This window comes from Macrotis lagotis, chromosome 1, assembly GCF_037893015.1.
Source record: "Macrotis lagotis isolate mMagLag1 chromosome 1, bilby.v1.9.chrom.fasta, whole genome shotgun sequence".
In the NCBI taxonomy this organism is placed as follows: Eukaryota; Metazoa; Chordata; class Mammalia; order Peramelemorphia; family Peramelidae; genus Macrotis; species Macrotis lagotis.
The window spans coordinates 41,987,028-42,014,983 of NC_133658.1; the positions used below are offsets into that span (position 1 = coordinate 41,987,028).

Consider the following 27,956-nt stretch of genomic DNA (forward strand, 5'->3'; position numbering starts at 1 on the left):
GAGTAATCACATATAATGGACTATCTCTTTAAATTCAGTTATCCCTTTTGCTTATAAAACAGAATTCAACAACAAAACTTTCTGCCAAGTGACAACCCAGTCAAAGGTTAATTAAGATGTCTTTAAGATTTCTTTCAAAAACCAGATATCCAGCAAAATGAGATTAATCACAATAAGCAACCTTGGTTCTAGAGAAGAGTGAAGAATACAAACACCACCCAAAGTGGGGGATCACAGGTACAGAATATGTGCTAAACTGTCACACCATCCTCTTGCTTAGACTTTAATTAACTGCTTAGTTACAAAAGAGAAGGTAGTATTGGGAGTTGGAAGGTCAATATAAAAAAAACCAACGTAATCAATAACATTTTTTTTTGAGGTTTTTGAAAGGCAAATGGGGTTAAGTGGCTTGCCCAAGGCCACACAGCTAGGTAATTATTAAGTGTCTGAGACCAGATTTGAACCCAGGTACTGCTGCTGACTCCAGGACCAGTGCTTTATTTATCCACTACGCCACCTAGCCGTCCCAATCAATAACATTTTAATCGTTTAACACATCTCCTTTATATCAGATCGTAACTACAAAGAAAGATACTTGGGATGCATGCAAATCAACCAAGAATAGTTGCACCACCATCTTAATCACACTGACCATGGCAGTTTCTTGGCAAAGATATTGGAGTGCCATTTCCTTCTCCATCTCATTTTACAATTCGAGGGAACAAAGAAAATGATCAAGGGTCTTCCCCAGGGTCACACAGCCAATAAGAATCTGAGATCACATTTGAACTCAGGTCTTCCCCATTCTAGGCTCAGGGCTCTATCCCAAGACCTCAAGCTCCTTCCAAGGCTACTAACTATGAAATGAACCAGTTAACTGATATTTCTGGTCTTCAAAAAGGACAATTAAAGAATATCAACAGAAAGGAAATTTATGAGTTTGGGAAATAGTTCACACAAATGTAAAAAAAGGAATGATATAGTGATTTTTATTATCCAACAGTTGCTGAACTCATTCCACTAAAAACAAGTTAGCCATTCTTTTCATGACCTGGCCTAATTCAAATTTCATCTTTTAATTAATCAATAAAAGCAACTCTCTCAGACCCAAAGGACAAAGGGAAAAGAGTGAAAAAAATCCACTGGCCACCTCCTGAAATCCCCAAATGAATAACAATGAAACTCTAACAATTATAGGTCAAAGGAAAAATAGTCAAAATGAAAAATTCGACAACCAAGAACTAGTCAGGATCACAAGCCCGATGAAGCAGCAGAGAACTTGTAAAACAATATTCCAAAAGCAAAAAATTTAAAATTACAATCTCAAAGAACTGACTCGGGAAAACTCAGTATGACTTTTGTTTATTGTTGGAATTTTGTTTTTGTTTTTGTTTTGGGGGAAGGTGTATGAGATGAGAAGATTATATTAGATCTTTAATGAAAATGGTAACTTCAATGAATTCCTGAGAAAAAAGACCTGAACTGAATTGAAACTGAAATACAAACACTGTATTCAAAAGAAAAACATAAAAAGGGAAATATAAACAAGTATTCATAAAAGAATAAAAAAGAATTTGAAATGTTTAAATTCTTATTGAGAGAGGTACAAATGTTGCCCCAAAACAAAATATATGTGTGTGTGTGTGTGTGTATATATATATGTGTGTATATATATATATATAATCATCAAGAATCATAAAGAGAATTGAGCAAGTGAGACTAGGAATAATTAAGTTTTGATCAACTTTAAAAAAAAGGAGGGGCAGCTAGGTGGCCCAGGAGATAGAGCACTGGCCCTGGAGTCAGCAGTACCTGAGTTCAAATCCAGCCTCAGACAATTAAGAATTACCTGTGTGGCCTTGGGCAAGCCACTTAACCCCACTGCCCAGCAAAAACCTTTAAAAAAAAAGGAAAAGAAATACAACAGAATTCCAGAAAAGCGGGTATGTTTTTGTTTTTTAGATTTTTTGCAAGGCAAACAGGGTTAAGTGGCTTGAAGCCCAAGGTCACACAGCTGGGTAATTATTAAGTGTATCAGACCAGATTTGAACCCAGGTAACTCCTGACTCCAGGGCCGGTGCTTTATCCACTATGCCACCTAGCCACCCCTAGAGCAGGTATTTTCTAAAGAGACTTAAGGAAACACAAAGGAAACTCACTTATTTTTTAAAGATAGGTACCAACAAGATGGAATTAAATCAAATAAGAGAATGAATAAAAACTTGGCATAGCCCTATAAAAACTGTCAGAGGAGCTGAGGCTGGAGATTAAGCCAAAAACAGCATAATTATTTTAACTTTAGGAAAAGGAGAATGACCACCTAGGTATGAAAAGTAAAACAAGGAATATTGGATAGGGAGAAGAGGGTGCTTGAGGGAAAACAATTGCTTTTTTGGAAGGGAGGGCTTGTAAATTATAAAATGAGGAATTCAGCTGAGAGGGTGAAGGAAGATATATAGTAGGGGAAATGAGAGGGGGGAAATAGAGGTTTAGAACAGTTTATGGGAGAGTAGGTTAACAGATTAGGGATTGTTACAGTATGAGCCTTTTTATAGTATAAGCAGTTGAGATTAAATAAAGAAGTTGTCTATGAAAATAAAAAAAAGAATGACCTTTCACTGAAAATTCCCCAAAAAAAATGACTAACAAAGAGTTAGCAACCAAAATAAATAATTGCAGCCCTTAGTGAAATCAAGTCACTGGTCCTTGAGTATTGAAGATCAGGTTATAATCACTAAATCAATGATATTGGGGGTGGGAATGAGATAGACACACACATACACACAGGATAGATGATGATAGTTTGCTGGTGACTTCAAGTTCTTGGAGAATTCTTTAAGACATAATTTAAAAGATGTTTAGTAAGGATATGGAAAAGTTAGGAGAGAATACAAAAAGACAGCATGGGTTTCTTGAAAGTACATCAAGACGAAGTAACCTAGTTTCTTAGGCTTTTTCCCTGACACATAATGAAACCAGGTCAGGAGAATGCTAACAAATAATGTATCTCAATTTTGGTAAAGCATTTGATAAAAGGATCTCATACTATTTGGAGGATAACAATGGAGAGACTTCAAATAGTATAAGAGTGAAAAGGAAAGTTAAAAAATAAATCAAAACAAGATTGACTGGTTTTGACATGGCAGTCAAAAAAAATACTCTAATCTAGAGGCCTGGATTACCAAAATCAATCCAAGGTAATGGTCTCTTTGTCCTCACACTTTTTGGGCTATTTTTAGTTTTCTGCACTATATTTTGGTACAAGGAGAGTGCAGCGATGCACTCATAGAACAGGGAGACTAAGAGTTCACAACTGTCACTTCACTAAATAATCACCATTTCTAAAGGTAGGTGCAACAATCATCCTTACTGAAATACAGAGGTTCACTGAATTATCCAGGGTCAGGAATCTAGTGATTGTTTGAGGCTAGATTTGAACCCAGGGTACTGTGGGGCCCTAGTTGTCTCAAAGGCACTGATAAGATGAAGAATACTCAGAAAAGTGAACTGGAATGGTCAAGGTCTTTGAACCTCTATCATCAGTGAATTGGTTTAATGTGTTAGGATGTGTAGCCTTAAGAAAAGGAAACTTAGGGGTGGCTAGGTGGGGCAGTGGATAAAGCACCGGCCCTGGAGTCAGGAGTACCTGGGTTCAAATCTGGTCTCAAACACTTAACAATTACCTAGCTGTGTGGCCTTGGGCAAGCCACTTAACCCCATTGCCTTGCAAAAAAACTAAAAAGGAAAGGCAACTAGTGGGAAGGGGGGGAAGAGGGAGGGAGGAGAGAGATGTAGCACATGGTGACTCTTTTCAAGGATTTAAAGAGCAGTCTCCAAAGGACACAACCAGAAAAAATGAGTTGCAAAGAAACAAATTCAGTTATGATATCAGGAAAAACCTAACAATGAAAGCCTTCCAGATGAGGGATGAACGGGTTGCTTCAAAAGTCAGTGAGTCTCCCTTCAGTGGCTATCTTACATTATGCAGAAGCATAATGTGCACTTTTCAGGGGAGCCCTTTCACTGAATGAGGTCGAATAGATGGTACTGAGGTCTCAAATTCCTGATTCTAATGGGGAAAACAGAAGGGACAAGGTTTGGCATTGCCCTAAGTAGGTAGAAGGATAATCCAAGAGAATTAACCCCATCTAGACAAAGCTAGCAAAATGAACAGCAGGCAGGTAGAAAAGTGTATGTAAACTTTGTGAGAATCAAGGTTCAGGACAAACATTTGAAAATTCAGATGTACAGAGGAGTTAACTAATTGAGGCTGGAATAGATAAGATCACAATGGAAAAGACTAGAGAGAAATGACAAAGACAATAAATTTTATCTGATCTGAAACTTACTTTGACATAAAATATATTAAAGACTTAGCATTTGAAAACTTTTTCTATTCCACAACAGTATTGTGTTAAAGTGGAATAATCCATTTGCAAATTAGTTCAGTACTGAACTCTAAGCACTAATTAGATACTAAGTTTATGTTTTAACTAGCAAAGCTAAGGATCCATCATAAAACTGCATTATTTAAAACATGAAAATACCATGGGGGGGGGGGGGGCGGGGCCTGAAACAATTTACACATCTCTGGAAACAAATTACAAAGTGAATAACAGAAATTCTACACAAAGGGTTCAACAGATCATGTCAACCTGAAATACTAGGTCAATCTTTCAAAAGTTTAGGTGCTAAGGAAAACATTCATGAGTAATTTAACAAAGATCATTAGTTAAAAATTGCTCTCAACGAGATGAGCAGAACCAGAAGCACATTGTACACCTTAACAGCAACATGGGGTTGAGGATCAATCTTGACGGACTTCCTCATTAATATCAATGCAATAATCAGGGACAATTTTAGGGTATCTGCAATGGAGAATACCATCTGTATCCAAAGAAAGAACTGAAGTTTAAACAAAAACCAAAGACTATTAACTTCAATTTTTGAAAAAAGTATTATGTATTATGTAATGTTGCTATCTCTTATATTTTATTTTTTAAGGATATAATTTTTCTCTCAGCACATTGATGTAAACATTGTAAAGACTATCACACCTTGGGCGGGGGATTGTAAAATTCAAAACCTTACGAAAAAAGATAGAAAGAACTTAATATTGCATATAATTGGAAAAACAAGTTATATTTTTTTAAAAACGGCTCTCACAATTGAAGCACTTAAGATAACTTCATCAGTGTTTGACCTTCAAACATACTTACCTCCTGCAGATGATGAGGAAACCGCATAAAGTGACTAATGGAAGCCAAGTGCTGACAGTACTGGGGATAGTCCTTCAATCTGACAAAGAAAAGAGTTACCTCATTAAAGGACACAAGGAGAAGAAAAGGCATCATTATTTGATACAAGTAACATACCCAGGCCCTTAATCATCATAATAAAGTAACAATTTCCAAGAATGTTATTAAAACGAAATACTTTGGGGACAGCTTGGTGGCACAGTGGATAGACTAGGACCAGCCCTGGAGTCAAGAGGACCTGAGTTCAAATGCAGCCTTAGACATTTAATTGCCTAGTATTGTGACCTTGGGCAAGTCACTTAATTCCATTGCCTTAAATAAATAAATAATTTTGGGGGTATGGTTCCTCAATTGGCTAAAGACTATTGTAAAATTTAATATTTAACTTCAACGGGCTACAGACTTTAATCTTCACATTTCACTTATTTTATTTTGGTCAACAATAGTCACTGAAATGAATATATTCAAGAAAGATTCAAGACAGAAAAACCTGGCTTTTTTACAAAGGTCTATGCTTCCATCTTCATGTGAAAATTCCTTGTGAAGAGACACTGAGAAATTCTGTGATTTGTTCATGATTTACAAGTAATATTTGTTCAAGGCAGATCTTTGAATCCAGGGCTTCCTGACAAATTTTGGTGTACTCTCTAAAGCAATCTTAAGAGGAGGGAGAAAATTTCACAATAAGAACACTCACCTATTTTTAAATCTATCTAGTGCAGCAATACCAAAAAAATACATTTTGGATTCATAAGGCTTGCGTAAGGCTTCAAGAACATAGCGCAAGGCCAGACCAAGCGCCATGTAAGTCACCAGTCCTTTCTCTATGATGCCACCAAACAGGCAGGCTGTGATGTGCAGCTCTTTATCAGGGTACTGGGGGAAAAACCGATATTCTTCAAACAAGTTCCTCAGCATACAATTAAACACTTCTCGTTCCCTTTTAATATTGGAGTCTTTAAACCTCTGTAACATTTCTAATACCTGCAAAAACAAGAACCAAATGGTTACTCTGAAAGTTTAGTCAACAAAATCACCCTTTTTTTCATCAAGGAATACTGAGACCAAGAAACAGTATCTGGTGACAATTTGTGCTGCAGTAACAAAAGTTTCTCAAAATTTCTAAAACACAATTTGAGACAAGAGAAGAGAACCAAGCAAAGAAAATGCCTAAGACAGATAGCTGAAGGATCAAGTGGGTCATGCTGGAATTAGAAAAATGAAGTCCACCATACTAATGGAGAGGAACTCGGGCTAATGTTGATCTTATGCCATCAGCTGACTAGGTCATTTTATGCACTCACCTCATCAACAGACATGGTTGGATGCGGTGGATGATTATAAATGCGCTGAAAATAGCTGTTTGCTTCATCATCAATCTCTTTACTAAAGTGCTGGTTCGCCTCTGGCCATACCTGAGACACGTCCGCTATTGAGAAATGAAAAGCAATTCCTGGGCATGTGATTCTCTTAATTTTGCCTTCTCCCCACAAGCCCTCCACCCTCAAACACCAAAGAGAGTTAAAATTTAAATAAACAGACCAAATTGTAACTAAAGAATTATTAAGTTTTGTTAGTGTAATCACACTGACACTCATATAAAACCCTATGTTATTGAAGAGGAAGTTCAAGGATTCCTCCAGAAAAGGTCTATTTCAAATACTATTCCTATCACATTTAACTTTTATCAGGAACACATTGTATACCAAGTTCACACTCATAAGATACTTACCCTTAAACCTAAACTACAAATTTACGTTAAGGTTTCCCTCTAATGCCTTAAAGTAGGACAATCCGAATGATCTACTCCCTAGGCCAGACAGAGTAGATGCCACACAACATAGACATGCAGACCTCTTTCACACCAGCCTCCAGAGGCCTGGCTGATGCAAACACTTCTCACAAAATCACTACTATTGTTCAGCCTAAAGAGGCAAAGGTTTTGGGCTAAAGTGTCAAGAAATTATTGCCCTACCTTTGGGAATATTTAGTGCCAGGAAAGGAGGACCAAGATAAAAGGAAAAAATGCATTCCACTTTATTAAACATCTCAAATCCAATTAGAATCAGGTACAATTATACTAGATTCTCAAGCAGTAGAAAGATTTAGTTAAAAATCTTAAAGATTACTTTTTACTCCTTAATTTGTAACCAAATCTATTAAATTTTTCCAAGTAAGTCGATATAAGAGCTAGTATTAGCAATTTCCTTTATTTATTCCTCATTTCCTTTATGCTGTTAATCTCATTTAACACACTCCTCAGAGAAAACTGCCATTATTATCACAATCTTACAGATGGAGAAAGGGGGCTGAGAGATTTTGAAACTGGCCAGAGACACCCTGTCTGTAAGTCCTTGTCTGAGGTGGGATCTGAACTCAGGTCTTCCTAACTCTTCACTAGGCCATTTAACAGTCTGAATTCTGACTTGGAAAAGCAAAATCCCATCCCTAGCCTTTTCTCTTCTATGCCTAAAATTTACTTTTATAGTAGTTACATCCTAATTCATTAACATAAGTCTACAAATTTTTCCTTTTAAAAACAAGATGAAGAATATAACAGAAGGTGACTTTAGCAACTTGTACCCCTACTGAACTCGGCAGGAACATCCTCCCTCTGAAGCACATTCAATGAACAATAATTGTGTAACCAACTATCTCAGCCCAATAAAACTGACCCAACCTCCCAAGCACAAATGTACTTGGATCCAGTCACATTCACAACCACAGACAACACTACCACTTACGAGGTTTCATCTTACTCTGCTGGAATGTAGGCTGGTTCAGTCCGGAGGTGCCCAGCTTCCTCTGAACAAAAGGATCATTATTCACTGCAGGGAGTCCCAGAGCCGCAGTTCCAATACCAGTCAAGCTACCTGTGCCAAGGCCACCTACTAAAAAGTAGGCAAATGGTCAGAAGAACAATTGTTTTTTATGCCTATATTCAACTGTTCCCAAATTTAAAGTTACATCACATTCTTAATACACAAGTGTCTGCATTTTTCCTTAAAATTTAGGTGTAAGCAAGTTTAAAAATTAGTGTTATCTTACTTAGCACAACATGGAAGACCAAAAAGTCTGGTAAAGTTTTTATGAAGGCATTTAGAGTTTGCGCGCACGCATGTGTGTATGTGTGTACACTGAGAGAGAGAGAGAGAGAGAGAGAGAGAGAGAGAGAGAGAGAGAGAGGTTTGTTCATCTAACCTCCAATTTCTGCCAAACAGCTTTCCAGTTGGCATTTTTGGTAGAGTTGCTGCTCCTCAAGTAATTTATGTTCTCAGACTTATACAAAAGTATGTTCTTGAATTTTTTTTGGATTCTTTCTCATCTAATATGTTTCATTTTTTAAAAAAGTACCCAGCAGTTCTGACAATTATTACTTTATAGGGTAACTTGACAACTCAAATGTCTTTCCCCTTCATTCCTTTCTCATTTTTTACCTTGAGATAAGTCTAAACTTTTTTGCTTTGACTCATACAAACACACATGAAATTCAAATGCCAAAGCACATACTAGGAAGAGAATTAATTATGCGCAAGTGACAGAATCTCATTAAGTATCTCTATCTAGACTAATGGGTTAATAAAAAGATTAACATCTGCTTTAATTGTATTCCTCTCCAAGTTAACATGAAATTTTTGTTTTAATCAACCTTCAAGGTAAACAACTACTCAAATGACATATCAACTAAAAATTACACTAACTATAACTCTGATATGAAAACATAACTGTACTGATTCTCCACAGACTAATTTGAATTACTTTTTTCCTCTTTCTATTCCCTATTAAGAAAAACACTTGTAATTTCACCCAATGACTCCTGATGGACATGTCGCTCCATCATGCAGCAATAAGAAATACATGTTTTCTATAGATATTTCCTTACCTGGAAGCTGTGAAGAGAGTCCTCCAATGCCACTGAAAGCTGTAGTCTGATTTGGAGTGGAAAGGGGTGGAAAGGCTTTTGCTGGTGACTGAGGGGTACTGAAAGCAGAACCCAAATTTGGAGGAAAACCCTGCATACTCTGGGTATGGGGGGCAGCTGAACCTCCTATACTAAGAGATGCCATCCCAGCAAGGGGGTCAATCTAAAGAAGACAAAAGAATATCACCAGGTGTTTCAGACTAAGAGAGCTAGCAAATTGATTAGTGCAAATTAAAGCAAACTTAATAGAATTTTTAAGAAATTGTTTTTAAATATCCCAAAAATACAAGTCAGAAATTTTATCACTAAATATGTCTAATTTTTCAAAAGTAAAGACTATGAGGCATAAGAATCATAAAGCGTACAGAATACCAAGCTGACCAAATCAAGGCAATTTCATCTATTACTTTGTTGATGTCTGTTATATTTAGTAACAAGGAATTTTTAAAATACCTTAGTCCTTACAAGCCAGAAGGTAGATTTTGCAATAACAGATACTGTTACTGATAAAAGTAAAGATCATTCAAGAATCTCATCCAAAAAAATAACAGATCTAGCAAAAAATCAGAGGCTTTGATTAACAAAGTACCAATGTGTATTAGTGTCTAAGAGGTAAATTTTCCAACTCAGAGGTTTTTGATTATCACATTATTCTACCACTTCCCGATGCAGAGGGGGAGAAGCATACTGCTCTCAGAGAAGGGTGATCAGTGGCAGGGAGTAACTTAAATATACCTTGTTTTTAAAAGAGCAGTTCAGTTTGAAACCTGAAGAGCCCCAGTTATAACAAGTCCTTATGCTCTAGCACTGTTGCTTAGCCTGAGAAGCTACAAACAAGACATATCAGGTTCAAAGGCAGTGCTTATTACTCAAGAGTCTAATCAAGGTCCCTAAAGAAAAAACTTTCAACTCATCTAAAAAATAACCTCAAGGTTTGCAGTCATATTACAAAGAATTAAAAAAATGCTTAACTATATGCCATATAGATCAACTTTTAAATATATATGACATACAATTGAATTTACTATAATTGAATTTTCCTTCACTTTGATTATTATTTATTGCAATAAAAATACACTAATCAATATGAATGGCAAAGAAGAGTACCTTCATTGACAGTTGCAAGTTAACAAAATTTATCTACCTGTACCGGAGAAATGGCATCTAAGCTGCTTGCACTAGGGGGACGTCCTTTTGGCATAACTCCAGGAGGGGGCTGTCGAGCTTTATTCATAACATTACTACAATTGGCAACCATGGTTAGGATGGTCTCTGACAATTCTTGAGAAACACTCCTAAAAAAGAGAGGAAATAAATCAAATTTACCATATAGCATTTCTAGCACAATTCTATGCTACTTTAGTTTCATAAAACAATGAAAATAAGAAGATCAAATTACAGGCACCTGGGAGTTATAAGAAACAAGTCATAGCTATACATGAGGTATCAATAAATCACCACCCTTCATAAATTAAGTATAAAACCAATGGATCTAAACAATCTGAAGTAATCTTATATAGTTCCGGTTTCACCAAAACATATAACCTCTGCCACAAAAGACAAGCACACTGTACATCTATGCAGACACCAGAGCAAAGGCCATCCAAATACTGAAGGTATTATAGTATTTTCTGTGTGTGTGTGTGTGTGTGTGTGTGTGATAACAGAACAGCAGAAGAAAGTTGAAAGTCACCTATACTTGGAGCTATGCTCCCAAACCCAAAAAGCTATCTCTGTACTTTAAAAGTTTACCTCTCAGGGTGGCTAGGTGGCGTAGTGGATAAAGCACCAGCCCTGGAGTCAGGAATACCTGGGTTCAAATCTGGTCTCAGACACTTCATAATTACCTAGCTGTGTGGCCTTGGCAAAGCCACTTAACCCCATGTGCCTTGCAAAAACCTTAAAAATAAAATAAAATAAATGTTTATCACTCTTTTCTATTCAATTTGTTCTTTAAACACTTATACGAAATCATTCCTTATTTTTTATCCTATCCTCTTGTTCCTAAGTCTTAGAATGGTAGTGCTGCAGAGATTATCATAAAACTGACTTACAGGTTTAACCTCCAAACTTTGTCCAGCTCTAAATTTCCTTTTTAGGGTTTGTTTGGAATTTTTTTTGCAAGGCAACAGGGTTAAGTGATTTGCCCAAGGTCACACAGCTAGGTAATTATGAAGTGTCTGAGGACAAATTTGAGCTCAGGTCCTCCTGACTCCAAGGCCAGTACTCTATCCACTTCATCACCTAGCTGCCCCTCAGCTCTAAATTTCAATAACAAATATAATTGAGTCTATGAAATGGTGCTCCTTATAACACTGAGAAATGACAGTTATCCCTTTCAGCTAAAAACAGAACAGGTTAACAAGTAGGTAATTCAAAGTAAAGTGCAAAAGAAGAAAATGAACTGGTAAACCTAAAAAAACTTATTTTGAATGAGAATGAAGCACAAAGAGAAAAAAAATAGGCTATCAACTCCATTTACAAAGCCCATGCTTTCTAAAGAGATATGTGATCAAAGCATTGGCTGATGGAAAAATATAATCAGTACCTAGGCAACAATAACTGACAAATTCTTAGTAACAGTAACAATGAGATTATTGGCTTTATGAGTTTAGCTGTTTTCCATTATGTCAATGAAAAAGTTGAATTCCCATATGTTTAAAGGCAAGTAGTTGGAAACTATTCAAAGGATTTAAAAACGGTCCTTTTCTTACAAAACACTGGTTAACAAAATCAGCTATTGAGTTAAATGATAATAGAATACCAAATGGAAGGAAAATGAACCAAACAATGACTACAAAAATGAGAAAAAAAAACCCAAAAACTATTTCTTATAAGATATAAATTCAGGGCAGCTAGGTAGCGTAGTGGATAAAGTACCGGCATTGGAGTCAGGAGTACCTGGTTTCAAATCCGGTCTCAGATACTTAATAATTACCCAGTCGTGTGGCCCTGGGCAAGCCACTTAACCCCACTGCCTAGCAAAAACCTAAAAAAAAAAAAAAGATATAAACTTAAGTCCAAGATCACAATTGTCTTAGATCCAATTTATAATAATAAACAGAAAAGATCTATATAGCTATATAATAATGATAGAGCAGAATACAGGCAACAAAAAATTTCTACCTATTTTTAGAGGAACAAAAAGTCTACAACTATTTCATAAATTATCTCAACCTTCAGCTATTTAATAATTGGAGAGATTTAATGCCCAAAGGGACAAGAAACTACCCCTTACAAGACTTATTTTACACTGAGAACTTAAAGGTAATCGCTGAAATGGACTAAAAAACTAGTTTGTTAAATTCAGTTAGGTTAGGGGTGGCTAGGTAGCACAGTGGATAAAGCACCGGCCCTGGAGTCAGGAGTACCTGGGTACAAATCCTAGCTGTGTGGCCTTGGGCAAGCCACTTAACCCCATTTGCCTTGCAAAAACCTAAAAAAAAAAAATTCACTTAGGTTAAAGGATTTTTCCCCCTTTTTTCCCCTTCCACAAATACAAAACTCTCATATTTTGTGCATTTATTTTTCTTCTCTGTCTTAATAATATTAAGCCACAAACTGCGAACTGATCCAACCTCCGTGGAGGGCAATTTGGGACTATGCCCAAAGGGCAGTGAAAATGTACAACCCCTTTGACTCAGCAATACTACTCCTGGGTCTATACCCTGAAGAGATCAGAGGGAAAAAAAAGGTAAAAATCCCACATGTACAAAACTATCCATAGCAGCTCTTTCTGTAGTGGCAAAAATGCCCATCAAATTGAGGAATGGCTGAACACAATGGTAAATTATTGGCCACTATTGTTCTAACAGAAATCAGAAGCGATGGGAATTCAGAGAAACCTGGAAGGACTGGCATGAACTTATGCTGGGAGATGAGCAAAATCAGAAGAAATGGACATTGCACACCATAATACATGCGGCTATGATCAACCTTGAAAACCATTCGTTACTCCTGAAAAAGTTTAAGAAGACACGCAGAAATAGCATTCCATTGAGGTAATTTACAGCTATTGTACCTTAAGCCTCATCTTTCAGGTGAGCCTAAAGAACTTAATGTCTATCATGTAGCAAAGTAAGCAATTGTTATATGACTAAAATAACTATCTCAATAACTGAGATTCAGTCTGGTTGATACATACTAGTCATCTGAATCTCTAAGGCCTGGTTTAGTAACAACATAAACAATCATGAGAACATAAATAAAAATAAACTGAAGAACACATTGTCATAATTCTAAAAAATACAATGCCCCATATTCCTGGAGAACTAGAACTATTTATTAGCTATGCCCTGGGAATTTGCACAATTTTGCTTTTTTTCACCTTCTACTCAATTCTTAACAAAAGATGGAAGCTCCCTTAGTAGGAAAGGTTACTGAGGGCGTGGGGAGAAATACAGTGGAGACCCAAAAGCTTTATTAGTTTAAGTAACTTAAATAAAATAGCTTTAATGGCAATTAAAACTTAAAACTACATGAATTTTTGGGATGCTTTCATTTCCAAATGCAACGTTAACCATGAAAAGGGACCCCAAACATTTTTTAAATGCAGATGGAGCAAAGATGTCGAAGTATCAAGAAAATGTTGAGCACACCTCCCTCCACAAAACCCCTCCCAGAGATTTCTAAAAATGCACTAGGCCTCATCTAAAGGAGAATTCCAAGAACAAGCCATACTGAGTAAGAGTCCTAGCACAGAGCCTAAATAAAGACCCAGGCTATGTATGGGAGCATAGCCTGGTGGGAATGGCTTCCAGTTGTTGGACTCATGACCCATTATAGGCTATAGTAGCTGTGATGGGCTAAGAAAGGGAGGAAGTCCAGAAGCCAGTTGGTCGTGGGCATGGGCTCATTCAACAAGGGGATGAAGGGCTGTCTCAACTCCAGTTTCCAGTCCACTCTCAATTCTGCAGTGGAATATCCAGGGTGGGAATTCCAAACCAAAAGCTGAAGTCACTGAACTTGCAGCAGCAATACCAGCTCAAATATTCCCTCCAGAAATGTGCAAAACCCTGGCTCAGACAAATTTGAACTCAACAAACAAGAACTCCACCATAAACAGCTATTTACTATGAAGAGGGACACTCAAGACATTAACCTCAAAGAAAAGAATGACTCCAAAACACCTACAAAGTTTCAAAGGAAAAATATTGGGGGGGGGGGGGGGGTGTCGAGGCGCAATTAGGTGGTTCAGTAGATACAGCACCAGCCCTAGAGTCAGAAGGACCTGGACCTCAGACACTTAATTACCTAGCTGTGTGGCCTTGAGCAAGCCACATAACCCCACTTGCCTTGCAAAAACAAAACAAATATATATATATATATATATATATATATATATATATATATATATATATATATATATATATATAGCTTGGGTACAAATTCAACTAAAATTCCTGGAAGAGACAAAGCTAGAACTAAAAAAAGTATTAAATTCAAAAGACTTTAAAAATATGTAAGAAAATGTAAGGACAGAAAACATCAAGGAGAGGACATTTTAAAAAAATCATGCACTGAATATCCTGTTTCATGAAACCACAAAAGAAAACTGACAAGATCTCTTGAAAGTAAACTGGGGGGCAGTTAGGTGGCGCAGTGGATAAAGCAATGTCCCTGGAGTCAGGAGTACCTGGGTTCAAATCCGGTCTCAGACACTTAATAGTTACCTAGCTGTGTGGCCTTGGGCAAGCCACTTACCCCATTAGCCTTGCAAAAACCTAAAAAAAAAAATAAAATAAACTGGGAAGGGCGGCTAGGTGGCACAGTGAATAGAGCACTGGTCTTGGAGTCAGGAGTACCTGGGTTCAAATCCGACCTCAGAGGCTTAATAATTACCTAGCCGTGTGACCTTGGGCAAGCCACTTAAACCCATTGCCTTGAAAAACAAAAATAAGTAAGTAAACTGGGAACCTCCCAAAAACACTAAAATCAAGACTTCTAGGAATATCAGTCAAAAATCAGAATTCCCAGGGTCAAAGAAAAAAATTCTGCAAGCAGCCTGGAAAACAAGAAGTCACACACAATTTAGCAGTCATCATCTAAAAGGAGTGGAGAGGGGAAAGCTTGGTGGCAGAAGTGGATAGAGCACAGGATACAGTCCTGGAATCAGGAAGACCTGAGTACAAACTCAGCCTCAGGCACTTACCATTTACTTAGCTGTGTGATGGGGGGTGGGGGGTGAGAGTGTGAGAGAAAGAGTGGAGAGCTCCATAGACAATTCTACAAGGCAAAGCTTTCAGCCAAAAATAACTCATCAAGAAACAGAATAGAAAATACTTAAAAAAAAAAATTAGACCTTTAAGAAAAAGGATTCCCAAACATTCCTGATAAAAAAGAGTTAAGTAGAAACTACGAAAGACAGTCAGGAGAAAATCTTAAAAAGGAAACATGGATTAATGGTCCTGAGGAATTAAACATGCATAACTTGCTTATATTATGATAGAAAGGGATGACACATATGTCCCCTCTGATACCAATTTTCATAAGGACATAGTAGTAGTATAATTAGAAATCCTAAGAATATATTAAGTGCAATGAGAAGAGAAAAAAGAATACAATCAGGAGAAGGGGATTTAAGTTAAGGAAAATTATTTCATATACTTGGGGTACATAAAAAGTCTATAAAAAAAGAAGTAGTAAGAAGTTCACTCTAAACTGAACTGGTCAAAAAGAGGAAAAAGCACAAAAATACATCCAGTGGGGCACAGAATTTCACTCTGCATGGAAATTAAGAGGGGAAAGGGGGACAAACAAGAATTAAAGGCAAAGTTTAAGGGAGAGGGGGTTAGTCCTAAACTAGTCAAATTTTGTACAAAGTATTCAAAAATATTTATGGATTGTTTTTGGTAGAAGCAAAAACCTGGGGTCAATCTCCATCAATTAAAGAATAGCTGAAGAATTTAAGTCATATAAATGTATTAAAATATACCATATTCTAAGAAATGAGAAAAAATGATATTTCAGAGAAACTTAGAAGACTTGTGTAAACTAATATAAAATGAAGGAATCAAAAACACAAGAACTGATAAAAAATATTCTGCTTGAAATCATTATTGCTTTAAGACTTTGGAACTTTGGCTTTAATAGACCACTAGAACTGCAGAGAATTAGTGATAAAATGTGCTACCCTTCTCCTAAAAGAGGGGGAAAATGACGCGAATACAAAATGAGACCTATTCTTTTTGGATTAATGTTTAATTTGGAAATTTGTTTTGCTTAATATTATAATTTTCCAGCAAGGCTTTTCTTTTTCTTTTTTGTTTTCTTAACAGGAAAGGAGGGGAGGATAATTCTGATTATAACTTATTTGATTTTTTTAAGGGAAAAGAAAAAATTAAGATTATACTGAAAAAATTAAAAGAAATGAACTGATTTCACTAACCAAAGGGTTGAGAAATTTGTTTGAAATATATAACAATTAAATGAAAAGACTCAATGACTAAACAAGAGAATTTTGAAAGTTTTAGAAAAATTTTTAAATGTTAAAGTTAATTGAGGGACAGCTAGGTGGTGTAGTGTACAAAGCACCAGCCAGGAGTACCTGGGTTCAAATCCGGTCTCAGACACTTAATCATTACCTAGCTGCGTGGCCATGGGCAAGCCACTTAACCCCATTTGCCTAGCAAAAATTAAAAAAAAAAAATCACTTAAATGTTGAATACCAAAATTCTTAAAGATTATAAAATTTAGGTAATCCCCCCCTTTATATCTTTATCAAAAACTATTCTAGAAACTGCTTGCAGACTATTCTTCAGATCCTGTATAGGGAGTTAAAAACATCAGGCCTAGTAAATGTTTGAAAGTGGATGAGGTTTTATGGTACACAAGCTAGAACTCATCTACCTCAACTGTTTGGGGGTTTTGAAGTCCAAAAGAATGAACGCTCCACAGTGAGTTACTGCTCTTACTCTCCACAGCAGAACAGTTAAGGAGGAGGATAGATTCAGGAACAGACAGGAAGAGAAAAATGCATTCTTGATTTCTTTGATACATCAATAAGCTCAATGTATTTCTTTCCTAAGGAAATCTGACCAACGAATCAATCATTTAGCATGTTTAAGCAATAATATTCAAGAGTACAGTAGTGAAGCCTTGTAGATAAAAATGACGTCTGGCCTCCATGCTCTAGAGCTAGTCTACTTTCGCTATCCAGGAACATACACTGGAGAACAAAAGAATGTAAGCGGAGGAGAATCAGACCCTCTCAGACTTGGTTATGTCTTCAAACCTTTTGCAGATGGTTGTTTCAAGACAAGCCTACAAGCACTTTCCACTGCCTGTGTGTCTGACTCCGTGCCAATCAAGCCCAAGAAGATAGTCCTTCCCTCCCCCCCCCACTCCCACCCCTTGCAGTACTTCCAATATTAGCTCAGGAGCCTTACAATAAATTACCCTGGAAATAAGGTGCTGTCATCATTAATCAACACTAGGGCCAGCCTGGCCATGAGCTCACGAGCTCGGATCTCAGTGAGGGAAGACCACATGTAGAATCATGAGGAAATGATCCCGTAAGTTCTAGGTTAATCCATACTTAAAGTGAAACACTGCACCTTGACAATGAAAATGCAGAATGTCTTCAAGGAGAGAAAACCAAATTTTGTGGTATAAGCTTTCATAAGCTTTAGAGTCCTCATTCCTGATATTTAACATCACTTCAAAAATTACTTTTTTCATAATTATAAGCATTAGTTTTTTTGATTCTTAAAAACAAAAAATATGAAGAGGAAGGAACTGGGAATGGTGGTTTAAACAGGTTGCTGAAGAGCCCAGAATTCCATGTCTCGAAATCAAAGGAACTGGAACTGGGAATGATTAGTATAGAGGAGATGGGGGGGGGGGGGGGGGAGAAGAGGAGGTAATTTGATATGGGTGGACTAAACTTGTTATGTTTGCCTCGGCACAAATGAGCAAGAATGGTTGGACACTTTAAAAAAAAAAAGGTAAATTTAAGTTTGAAACTTAAGGAAAAGGAAAAATTTACTAACAATTAGAGCCAACCAAGAGTGGGACTGGTTACCTAGGACTACGCCTCCTTGGAGGTCTTCAAGCTGACAATGACCATTTGACAGATATCTTAGCATATTTTTCATACACAGATTTGACTAGGTAGTCACTGAGATACTTTCCCAACTCTCCTTATTTCATCAACTTTCCTGAGAAAAGTCTGCCAAGAGTGATGAATGAATTGTGGTCTTAAAATAAAAATGGGGGGGGGGGGGGGGGGGGAACAGCTAGGTGGCGCAGGGATAGAGCGCCTGAGTTCAAATCCAGCCTCAGACACTTAATAATTACCTAGCTATGTGGCCTTGGGCATGCCACTTAACCCCCCCCCATTGCCTTGCAAAAACCTAAAAAATAAAAAATAAAAATGGGAACAGTTTTTACAAGACTTGAAGAGGCAAGAAAACTTCTTACACTGTCCAGGAGGTGGCACTGTAGCATCAGAGAAGGTTGAAGGAAAGTAAATCTATGCCTCAAGAGGTGATTCTCTCTGGGAACTGCCTGGCCAGATACACTGTCCCACTTACTATATTGACTGTCTGAATTTCAGGGACTGATTACTAGTTCTTTCATCCAATGAATATGATTTGAATGTGAATATGAATCAAGTAAAGAACAGGAACTAAGCTTCAGTAAAACTGTAAAGTTAATGAAAATGGCTATCATCACCTGTCCCTAATGTAAAGCATTTCCTATCAAGGTTGATAATTCCCAAAACCTTTACAATTCAGGTTGAATTGCTGAATAAATGTACTTAAGCTAAATCTAAGGATTTGATAGTCCCCAGTGGTTTTGGAAAGGATAAAAACTAACAATGACTGGTCAAATACCATTAATAGAAATACTTTCTAGCAAATCACAATGTCAAAATGAGAAACATCACTTAAAACAGGAAGCAGCATGAGAAAATAAAAAGCAAGATTTGGTGAAGACCCTGCCCAAGTCTGAATCTTGGCTTTACCATCTAGTAAGGGGTGAGAAGCTTAAGTAAATTGCTTGGAGTCTCCTAAACCTGAGAGTTACGACTTTGACAAATGGCATCTAAGGTCCCCTACAATTCAATCTATGATTCTATCATCCAAACGTCCAAATGTCCCCAGAACTACAAACCACAACATAAACACTTAAGTAGTAATTATGACCATTTGCTGAAAACAGTGTCCAATTTGAAGGCAGAGATCAGGGTGTGAATACTAACTTGACCACTTAATGCCAGCAGGATCACAAGCAGATTTGAATGACTGCAACACAGCTGGACTCAATGACTTTTAGGTCCCTTCAAAGTTCTACGAGTCTGACCCATGCAAGCATTTCTAAAATACATCTACGTGCTGAGAGATGGTGATATATAAATACACAAAATAAAACATTCCCTATTTATAAGTATCTTATAATCAAATGGAAGAGACAAGTACACATACAGGGTGAGTATAAAATAAAGAGAAAAAATACAAATAAACTGCAAGTAGTTAAATTAAAGGTAGCTTTGTAAGAAGGGCGTTAGCAGTTGAGCAATGAGTAAAGGCTTCATGCAGAAGGTGATGCATGAGCTGTGTCTAAGAAAGAGAAGGACCTGCGTTCCAGCCATAGCAAAAGCCACTGCAAATGCAGACAGCAAATGGGGGGGAAAGAAACAACTGCAGCCTGTGGGAGGGAGAATAATATCCAACAAGGCTGGAAAAAATAAGCCAGGAAAGACAATAAACCAACAGAGAAAGACAGGTCGAAACTCTCAATGAGAGCAGATGAGGGCCCAAACCAAGGGGATGCTCTGACTGGAGAGAAGGATAAGATGCAAGATCCTTTGAGACATAAAGAGTTTAAACAGTGAAGCCCGTATAAAATTAGAATAACTGGACACCAGCTATTCAGAAGTTGATAACATGTGAAGGTTACAGATTGTTTAAAAAAAAATCTAATTATTTTCAAACAAACTAAATAAAAAGAATTGATCAGTTTTGTAACTCCCACTACAATGAGAATTGATAATCATCATTTTCAAAAGATTTGGTTAAAGTTCTCAAAAAAGTCTGTCTAATGAAAATGAGCAGGCAGACTTCAGAAAGACTGGAAAGACTTGCATGAAATGATGCTGAACGAAGTGAGCAGAACCAAGACAACATTATACATAGTACTAACATTGTATGATAACCGAATATGATGCTAACAGTTCCTCCCAGCAGTTCAGAAAGCTAGAACAACCCTGGGAGCCCTACTATGGACAAATGTCATCCAGATTCTGAGGGATAAAACCACGGAGTCTGAATGCAGCAAAGCACACTATGTTCACTTTTTAAAACTTTTTATACCCAGAAAGCAGCGGTGCGTTGCGTGGCAGAATTTTTCATTTTTAGTCTAGATTACAAGAAATGGTTTACAGGGCTATACCAGGAAGGAAGGAATGTATTCAGGACTGATCGGCGTAAAAAGCAACTACTATTACAATCTGTTCCATGCCCACATTCTAAAGACATTTTCGACAAAAACTCTTACCCTGCACAAGCTTGAAGACAAGCCAACATCGTTGCTAGTGTTTCTGGAGGAAGTTGAGCACTTTTTGGCTGATCTTTTTCTGGGGCAAGGCCGCCCAAGATGGAAGGGCACCGTCTCTTTAAGAAAGTCATGCACGCCTGGATGAAGGGCTCCTGAGGAAGAGAAAGTCTCAATCCATTTGAATTTCATCTCAGTTATTATCGGTCAAAAAAATAACACACTCAACAACTAGTTTAATAGTTTTTTTAGGGGGACAAGGGATGGGGAACTGAACTATCAACCAAAAACATTTTCCACATCTTCAATGCTACATAACTAGATCACTTCTTAAGCAATTTTTCATCACCAAAATTAAAATTCAGAAATGAAAGGAAAAATCCTGCTTTACCCCATGCTCCCGAATTTTATCTGTGAGCCATTTGTCAAGTTTGAGGTATTCCCGACGAGAGGCAAGTGCAGCAAGGTCAATAACAAAGGCAAATGGAGTACCATTTAGCAGCATTGACAAGGCCTAAAGAAAAAAAATTAGAGACTACTAGTCAAAAGATCAGTAACTTTCCCTCTCTGTCTTATTCTTTCTAATCCCTCTCATTTTCACAAACAAGTCTAAAGCATGCTGCTACTATTTTCTTGGCAACAACAAAAAGTTTGGTACTATTTAGTGACATGACATTATGTCTTGCTTACAATAAGAACTAATGTTCTAAATGTGAAAGCATGACACCATCTTCCAACTAAACTTGACCTTGTGCTTTCCAAAATACCTGAAAACCTGCAGCTAAGTGACAGCATAAAATAAGACAAACGACTTTTACTCAAATGATAAAGTGAAGCCATAATCTATATCCCATCTAAACCATCTCTGCACAAGCTTATTCTAAGAAAAGCTCAACTGAAACAAGTATAAAGCACACCCAGAGAACAATAATGATGCAACAACAGAAGGCCCTATTGGTCCTATCAAACCAACTATACTACCAAAAGCTACATCCCAAATAAATGAGAATCCATAGAATGGCAATAGATACCTCAAAGAAATAGTAACAAAAACATCACACATAAAAATTCCAAGAATCGAAAACCTTCAGATGGCTTAAAGACCACAGAAGCTATTAATACAATGAATGGTTTAAAAAAAACTTTAGACTTTCTAGAAGCACACTAACATCACCTTCTGAAAACAATTAAGGCAAAAGTTTGCTAAACTATGTGTGCAGTATCTGCTGAGTAAAATTAACAAGCTGAGTGACCTACTAACAAGGAAAAAAATCTAAATCCTGATATGGTCAAAGCTTGTTATATTGTCTATTATTATTTGTAGTTGAATAGCAAATGAATCAAAGTAAGCTAAAAAAAGCAATGACAAAGTATCCTCTCCAACTCACCTTCAAGTCCTGGGCCACATCAAGAATCCGTGATAATTTGGCCTGGTCATACTGTTCCCCTCGCATATACCATTCTGCCATGGCGTGCATGATAAGCTGGCGAATTGAGGGAGACTGTCCCTAAAGGGGGGGGGAAGAGGCACAGGAGCAAAGGCCATTTTATCAAGAGTTAAAATTAAAGTTTCACTTTAATTTTTACTACCTTAAAAAAATGAGCACAAAAAGTAATTCAGACCAAAAGAGTATAGAATTCATACAAGCATTCTGGTAAAAACCAGAAACTAAGGAGAATCATAAGAAACTGGTACAAACCTAGTTAATACAACAAATTCTGTCATGTTAATTGAGTCTCTGTTTAGAAGTTTCAATTCAATTAAAGGAAGTCTACTAGAACAGTAAAACAGAAGCAATTTTAAGGCAAAGAATCTCTGAGACCTGTGATAAATTCATTCAAGCATCACAAATCTCAGAAGTTTCAAACTTCTAATTCACAAGGATCAAAAAAATACATCCTAAAATTTAAAAATTTTTTAAAATTAAAGGTTGAAAAAGACTGGTTCAAGCATGCAATAATAGCAACTATATTATTTCGTAATATGGTTTTAAATAGTTTGTCATAAATTATAAAAATACATTATTCATATTGAAACTTTGTTAATCTGATTAAACTGACCTCTGATAAAGGTCTCATTTCTAAGATAATAGGGTACTAATTCAGATGTTAAAGAATAAGAGAATATATGGTCAAAAAGTTACAAAGATGCAATTTTTAGAGGAAAATTATTAAAAGTCATATAAAACATTTTCCAAATCACTTAGAGTAGAAATACAAATTGATATAACTGTGAGGAGGCTCTACCTTACCCCCATCAGACTAAGCTGACAAAAAGAGACAACTACACATTCTGGAGAGGCTGTGGGAAAAACAGGTAAATTAATGTATTCTGGATGGAACTGGTTCATTCATTCTGATAAGCAATTTGGAACTGGGCCCATAAAAATATTAAATTGTGCATATCCTTTAACCTAGGTACCCTCCTATTAGAGCTATACCCCAAAGAGATCAAAGGAAAACAACCTGCATGTAAAAAAAATATTTATGGTATAATTTTTTTGGTGGTAGCTAAGTATTATAGGGAGCCTATAAATCAAGGAACAGATGAACAAATAAATACTATACTGCAATAAATGATGGGCACAGCTTTAGAGGAAACTGAAAAGACTTTACATGAACTGATGCAGAATGGAGTGAACAGAACATGATAAAAATGTATACAATGACAATTACTGTAAAAACAACTTTCAAAAGAAAGTGTTGTACTTCTTATTCACCAGAATGCAATACATTAAGAGTAAAATATTCCTGACTAAAAAGCAAACTAAAGTTTACACAATTATTTATAGTGTCTTAAAAGACATATACTCAATTGCACATATGGGGAAAAAAAGCATTTTTAAAATGACTGTCATCTTTAAGTGTCTCAAAATAGATAGGTCATACCAAAAAAATAGCTTACTAGATATTTGGACTATTACGTGAAAAGATTTCCCAGCTGCTTTGAGAAACATTCTAATGCATACATGATTTCCATATTCCACAATCTTGTTTTGAGAAATGCCCTCAAAGATTATCAATGAGCACACATGTGTAGCAAGCAGAAACAATAAATGTTTTAGAACTATGTGGTCCTATTAGGCAATGAGCTAGCCCAATATAGTTAAGAAGAAAAAAGTTCAAGCTTTTTGAAAGTAAGAAACATGGATATTAAGGGTGAATTAGAAGGAAATTAGAAGGAAATGATCAAGAAAATGCTCTGCCTTTCACACACATAATGAAAAGTACTCCATCATCAGAGAAGAGACAGAACTGCTAGGGACCTCAGCTGATGAAACTGAGGCAAAGAGAGGGGCGCCTAACCCAGGATAATAGCCAGAAATCTACATCTTCAACACAAGTCTTTCCTAAGTCATTTTGTACCATAAAATTCATGACATGATGGAGAATCTGTTTAAAGAGGAGGATTTTTCCTAGGGAAAAAGTAATTAATTGAAATTGATTGGCAAAATGGTTGCATCTTACCTGCCCATGCCAGGCATAGTGCAAAATAATGGCCGAGTTTGGATGATTTCCAAGAAAGATTGGCATTAGGGTGGAGATGAGTTCATGGCGCAGTGTATGCCAAGAAGTGTTGATCTGTAGTAAGGCCAAAACCAACATATCTGGGCAGTGCTTGATGGGAAAGCTGAAGAGTTGTTTGACCTGTTCATACTGCCCCACCTCTGCCAGTCGCAAGAGAGATTCAATCAAGTCCAGGCTCTTCCTACCAAAACAAAAGATAGATAGCATATAAGAATTCACATACAAAAAATTAGCTACACCCAAATTAAAACTACCATTTTCTAGCTATTCAGACCAAGATTATATGGCAAAAAATGTTACTCTCCTTTAAAGTCTAAACATTCAAAAGGAAATCAAAATCCTTTATTAAGCAACTTTTTTGGTTAAATCTGTACTAATTCCACTGAAAGGGGCATAATGATCATCTAAACACCAATGATCCCCAGATCCCTGAAAACTATTTCTCTTCAGCTTCAGTATCCTGTCAGAAATTTCCAAATTCAATATCCTTCCCTCTTCCAAGTTTTCCTATTTCCTTCAAAAGTACTAGTATCCTTAGGAGCACCTGGGTTCAAATCCGACCTCAGACACTTAATAATTACCTAGCCCTGTGGCCTTGGGCAAGCCACTTATGCCCATTGCCTTGAAAAATGTAAAAAAACCCCAAACAAAAGTACTAGTATCCTTCCCATCTTCCAGTTTTGACATCATTCAACTCCTGTCTCAGTTGCCCCATAGCTTGCCACCCATACCTCCAAAGTATTTCTCAAATCCAGCCCATTCTTCCACTCCCAGAGCTACCATCCTGCTCACCTACATTCCTGCAGAAACTTCCCAACTGTTCTCAGTCCATCCCACACACCACTAGCAATGTGACTTTGTTAGCACAAATGACCAAGCAAACTTTGTTCAACAAACTCCAGAGGCCGCCTAGGGCACCTAGGAAAAAATAAGTGCCTTATTCAGCTACTAAAGCTAGTCCAAGCCCACCTCCAGCAGTCCACAAACTGCACTTTGGTCAGAATGGCCCTTCAAACTCAATGCTGCACTTGCTCTCTTCATCTGCATTTGGGCAGATGTCAGCCTCACCTCTTTCTCTCTCTTCCTCAAACACACCCTTCTGCGTGAAGCCTTTCCTCAACTACTTTCACCCATTCTGCCAAACTACCTGATGCTTAATGACTTTCAGGTCATGCATATGCTTTTCTTAAATTTAATCCATGTACACACATGGATATACATGTGGATAATTACAAGGAAGGAATGTTTAATTTTATGGATAGTTACAAGGCCAAGGTCAGGCACCAAGCAGGCATTTCTTGACTATCTGACTGTGTACATTTGTTTTGCTTGTCTTTAGTTACTGATAATCAAGGACAAGTTATGACAGAATTACAGGACCATAGTGGTAGAAGATTTGAGATTCCCCCTCCCCCAATTAGACCAAAGAGGAAATGGAGTGTCAGACAGTTATCAGCAAAGACCTGTTAGGAAGGCAGGGCTCCTTTCTCTAAGCCCCGAGCTCTCTTTATATCATGGCGCTTCTCATCACTAGGAAGGGACAAGAAACTTTTAAATACCTAAACCTGTATGCACCTATACCAATATGCACCTAAACTAACAAGTTATGAGAATGACTTTATATGTTTAAGAGTAGGGATACCATTTTTTAAAACAATTTGGAGAGTAAATCCCTTCATCAGGATTAAGTTTATAAGCTATTCTATAAAAAAGTGATAAATTTCTAAATTAGAAGGGTTTAGCTGCAGTAATGCCCTATTAAGATTATTAAATTTATTGCTGCATAAGAAAATCAAGTTTGTTCTTTCACTTCTGGAGATATGAGATTAGGAACAAAAAACCCCACATGGTTTAATCCAGAATTCATTCTAATTATCTATTAAATATGGAATTTTTAAAATTTAATATATCACCGAATAAATATGGAAAGATTAGCGTCTTAGCAATTCAACAAACCTATGCTTCTAGCTGTAAACATTTTGGCTGCATAATGTTTAATTACAGAACTCTTACAGAGTGAAAAATTACAGCAAAAGGTGAAAATACAATATATAAAAGCAATGGGAAGTCTTAAATGTGTTAGGTAGGAGGAGCAGGGGACAGGGAAAGCATAGAAAATGAAACAAAGGAAATTCAATTTTGAAGGTTGATTCAAAGAAAGATCTAGACACATTCAGCAAATCTTGGGATTAAGAAAATATCACTTCAGATTTTGGCTAAGAGTTGTGAATTGTGCATGAGGATTGATATGGACCCCATTTAATCAAAATTGTAAGTTTCTACAGCTTCTAAACCTCTATCTAAAACTATGATTTAAAAGCCCCAATGATTTTAAGACTAATTTATTGAGAAAGTATATTAAAATCCAAATGACTTTCTCAGATTTAAAATCAATCAGAGTGATAGGAAAAAGTCAAGAAACAGACTAATCAAAAAAAGTAAAAATCAAAGGTGAGCAATTTTTTGGCTTACCCACATTATCTCACAGGTTTAATTGTCAAAAGGAATGACACCAGCTTATACCCATAACAGAGCTAAAGTCTTCAAGATTAGTATCCTAACAACTTCAAGATGGAAATATGAGTCTGTGAAACCACTTTTTCCCCCATGTAAAATATGACAATTCCAACTTTCCAAAGCATATCTGCTAAAATTGGAGAGAGGATATCAAAAAAAAATATGTTCTCTAACTGAAATTAATAATTTTATGGGGAAAAACTGCAAAATTTATCCATTTCTTCAATTTCAATTCCTATATTTTTTTTACAAAGAAATATTAAAATTGTTTTCTTGGGGTGAGGGGAAAGGGTTATGAGGGAGTAAGTATTCTCATCCTCAAATGATTAAAATTGCAATTGCTTTTTTAAAAAAAAGGGTTGCTATATTTTCACAATTGTAGGTTAAATGCTGCTTCTTATTTGCATGACCCTCAATTGATTTTTAACTTTATAGGGAAATGGAAGGAGAATGCAAGACTACACACAGAAGCTGAACTCTCTCCCAAAAGCCAACTTTAAACATTGAAGCACTCCATCAAAGAGAGAAAAAGGAAGTTATTTTCTCACTCATCCAGTATATAAAATGAATAATGATTTAGGTTTTAAAATCCCTGTAACTTAAGATGATTTTAGTGTATCTATCCTAAAATGTTGATTTTATATACATCTTTTAAGATAAATGCTTTTTCCCTTTTTTTTATATAGGGGATAGGATGCAAAGGGGAGAGAACAGACAAAAGTTACCTTCCTAAACAAAGTTAGAAAATATAACTTTTTTTTTCATTTTATTTATTTTTTTAATTTTATTTAAGGCAATGGGGTTAAGTGACTTGCTCAAGGTTACGCACAGATAGGAATGTCTGGGGCCACATTTGAACTCGGGTCCTCCTGACTCCAGGGCAGGTGCTCTATCACTGTGCCACCTAGCTGCCCCTTAACTATTTTTCTCTTTTTTTTTTTTTAGAGCCCTACATGCTTTTGTTATTACAAGACTAAAGCACAAATATCTGGAAAGAGAATAAACAGATTCATTAAATTATGAGATATGATCAAATCATTGACCGAATAGAAAGTTTATATAATAAAACCAGAAAAAAAGTTGTAAAATATAGTTTACAATAATTATTCACATTCAAAGCTGTATATCAAAACGTACAACAAGGTGGCCCCGAACATGAAATTCAATCCAAATAATTCACATATTAGAATTTAAATAACCCTTAACTATTTTTCTAAGTTAAAAAATAATTAAGT

The 27,956-nt window shown here is 36.5% G+C and overlaps 1 protein-coding gene and 1 non-coding gene across 11 annotated transcripts in view; both read right to left on the bottom strand.

Annotated features, from left to right (window-relative positions):
• CNOT1 (CCR4-NOT transcription complex subunit 1) overlaps nucleotides 1–27,956 on the bottom strand; it is a 100,006-nt gene that overhangs the window by 32,879 nt on the left and 39,171 nt on the right. For 3 of the 10 annotated variants that reach the window (XM_074199046.1, XM_074199018.1, XM_074199031.1), the window contains exons 13-22: nucleotides 24,145–24,385; nucleotides 22,065–22,184; nucleotides 21,068–21,190; nucleotides 20,680–20,831; nucleotides 10,325–10,475; nucleotides 9,142–9,343; nucleotides 8,003–8,149; nucleotides 6,563–6,687; nucleotides 5,956–6,242; nucleotides 5,220–5,298 (exon numbers count right to left, since the gene is read on the bottom strand). In XM_074199046.1, coding sequence (XP_074055147.1) covers nucleotides 5,220–5,298; nucleotides 5,956–6,242; nucleotides 6,563–6,687; nucleotides 8,003–8,149; nucleotides 9,142–9,343; nucleotides 10,325–10,475; nucleotides 20,680–20,831; nucleotides 21,068–21,190; nucleotides 22,065–22,184; nucleotides 24,145–24,385 — 1,627 coding nt within the window. The remainder of the gene's footprint in view (nucleotides 1–5,219; nucleotides 5,299–5,955; nucleotides 6,243–6,562; nucleotides 6,688–8,002; nucleotides 8,150–9,141; nucleotides 9,344–10,324; nucleotides 10,476–20,679; nucleotides 20,832–21,067; nucleotides 21,191–22,064; nucleotides 22,185–24,144; nucleotides 24,386–27,956) is intronic. The other 7 variants (XM_074199049.1, XM_074199026.1, XM_074199021.1 and 4 more) reach the window with 4 other exon arrangements.
• LOC141510703 (small nucleolar RNA SNORA50) lies at nucleotides 9,908–10,044 on the bottom strand. Its single transcript, XR_012475126.1, has one exon. It is a non-coding gene; the product is annotated as a small nucleolar RNA SNORA50 (small nucleolar RNA).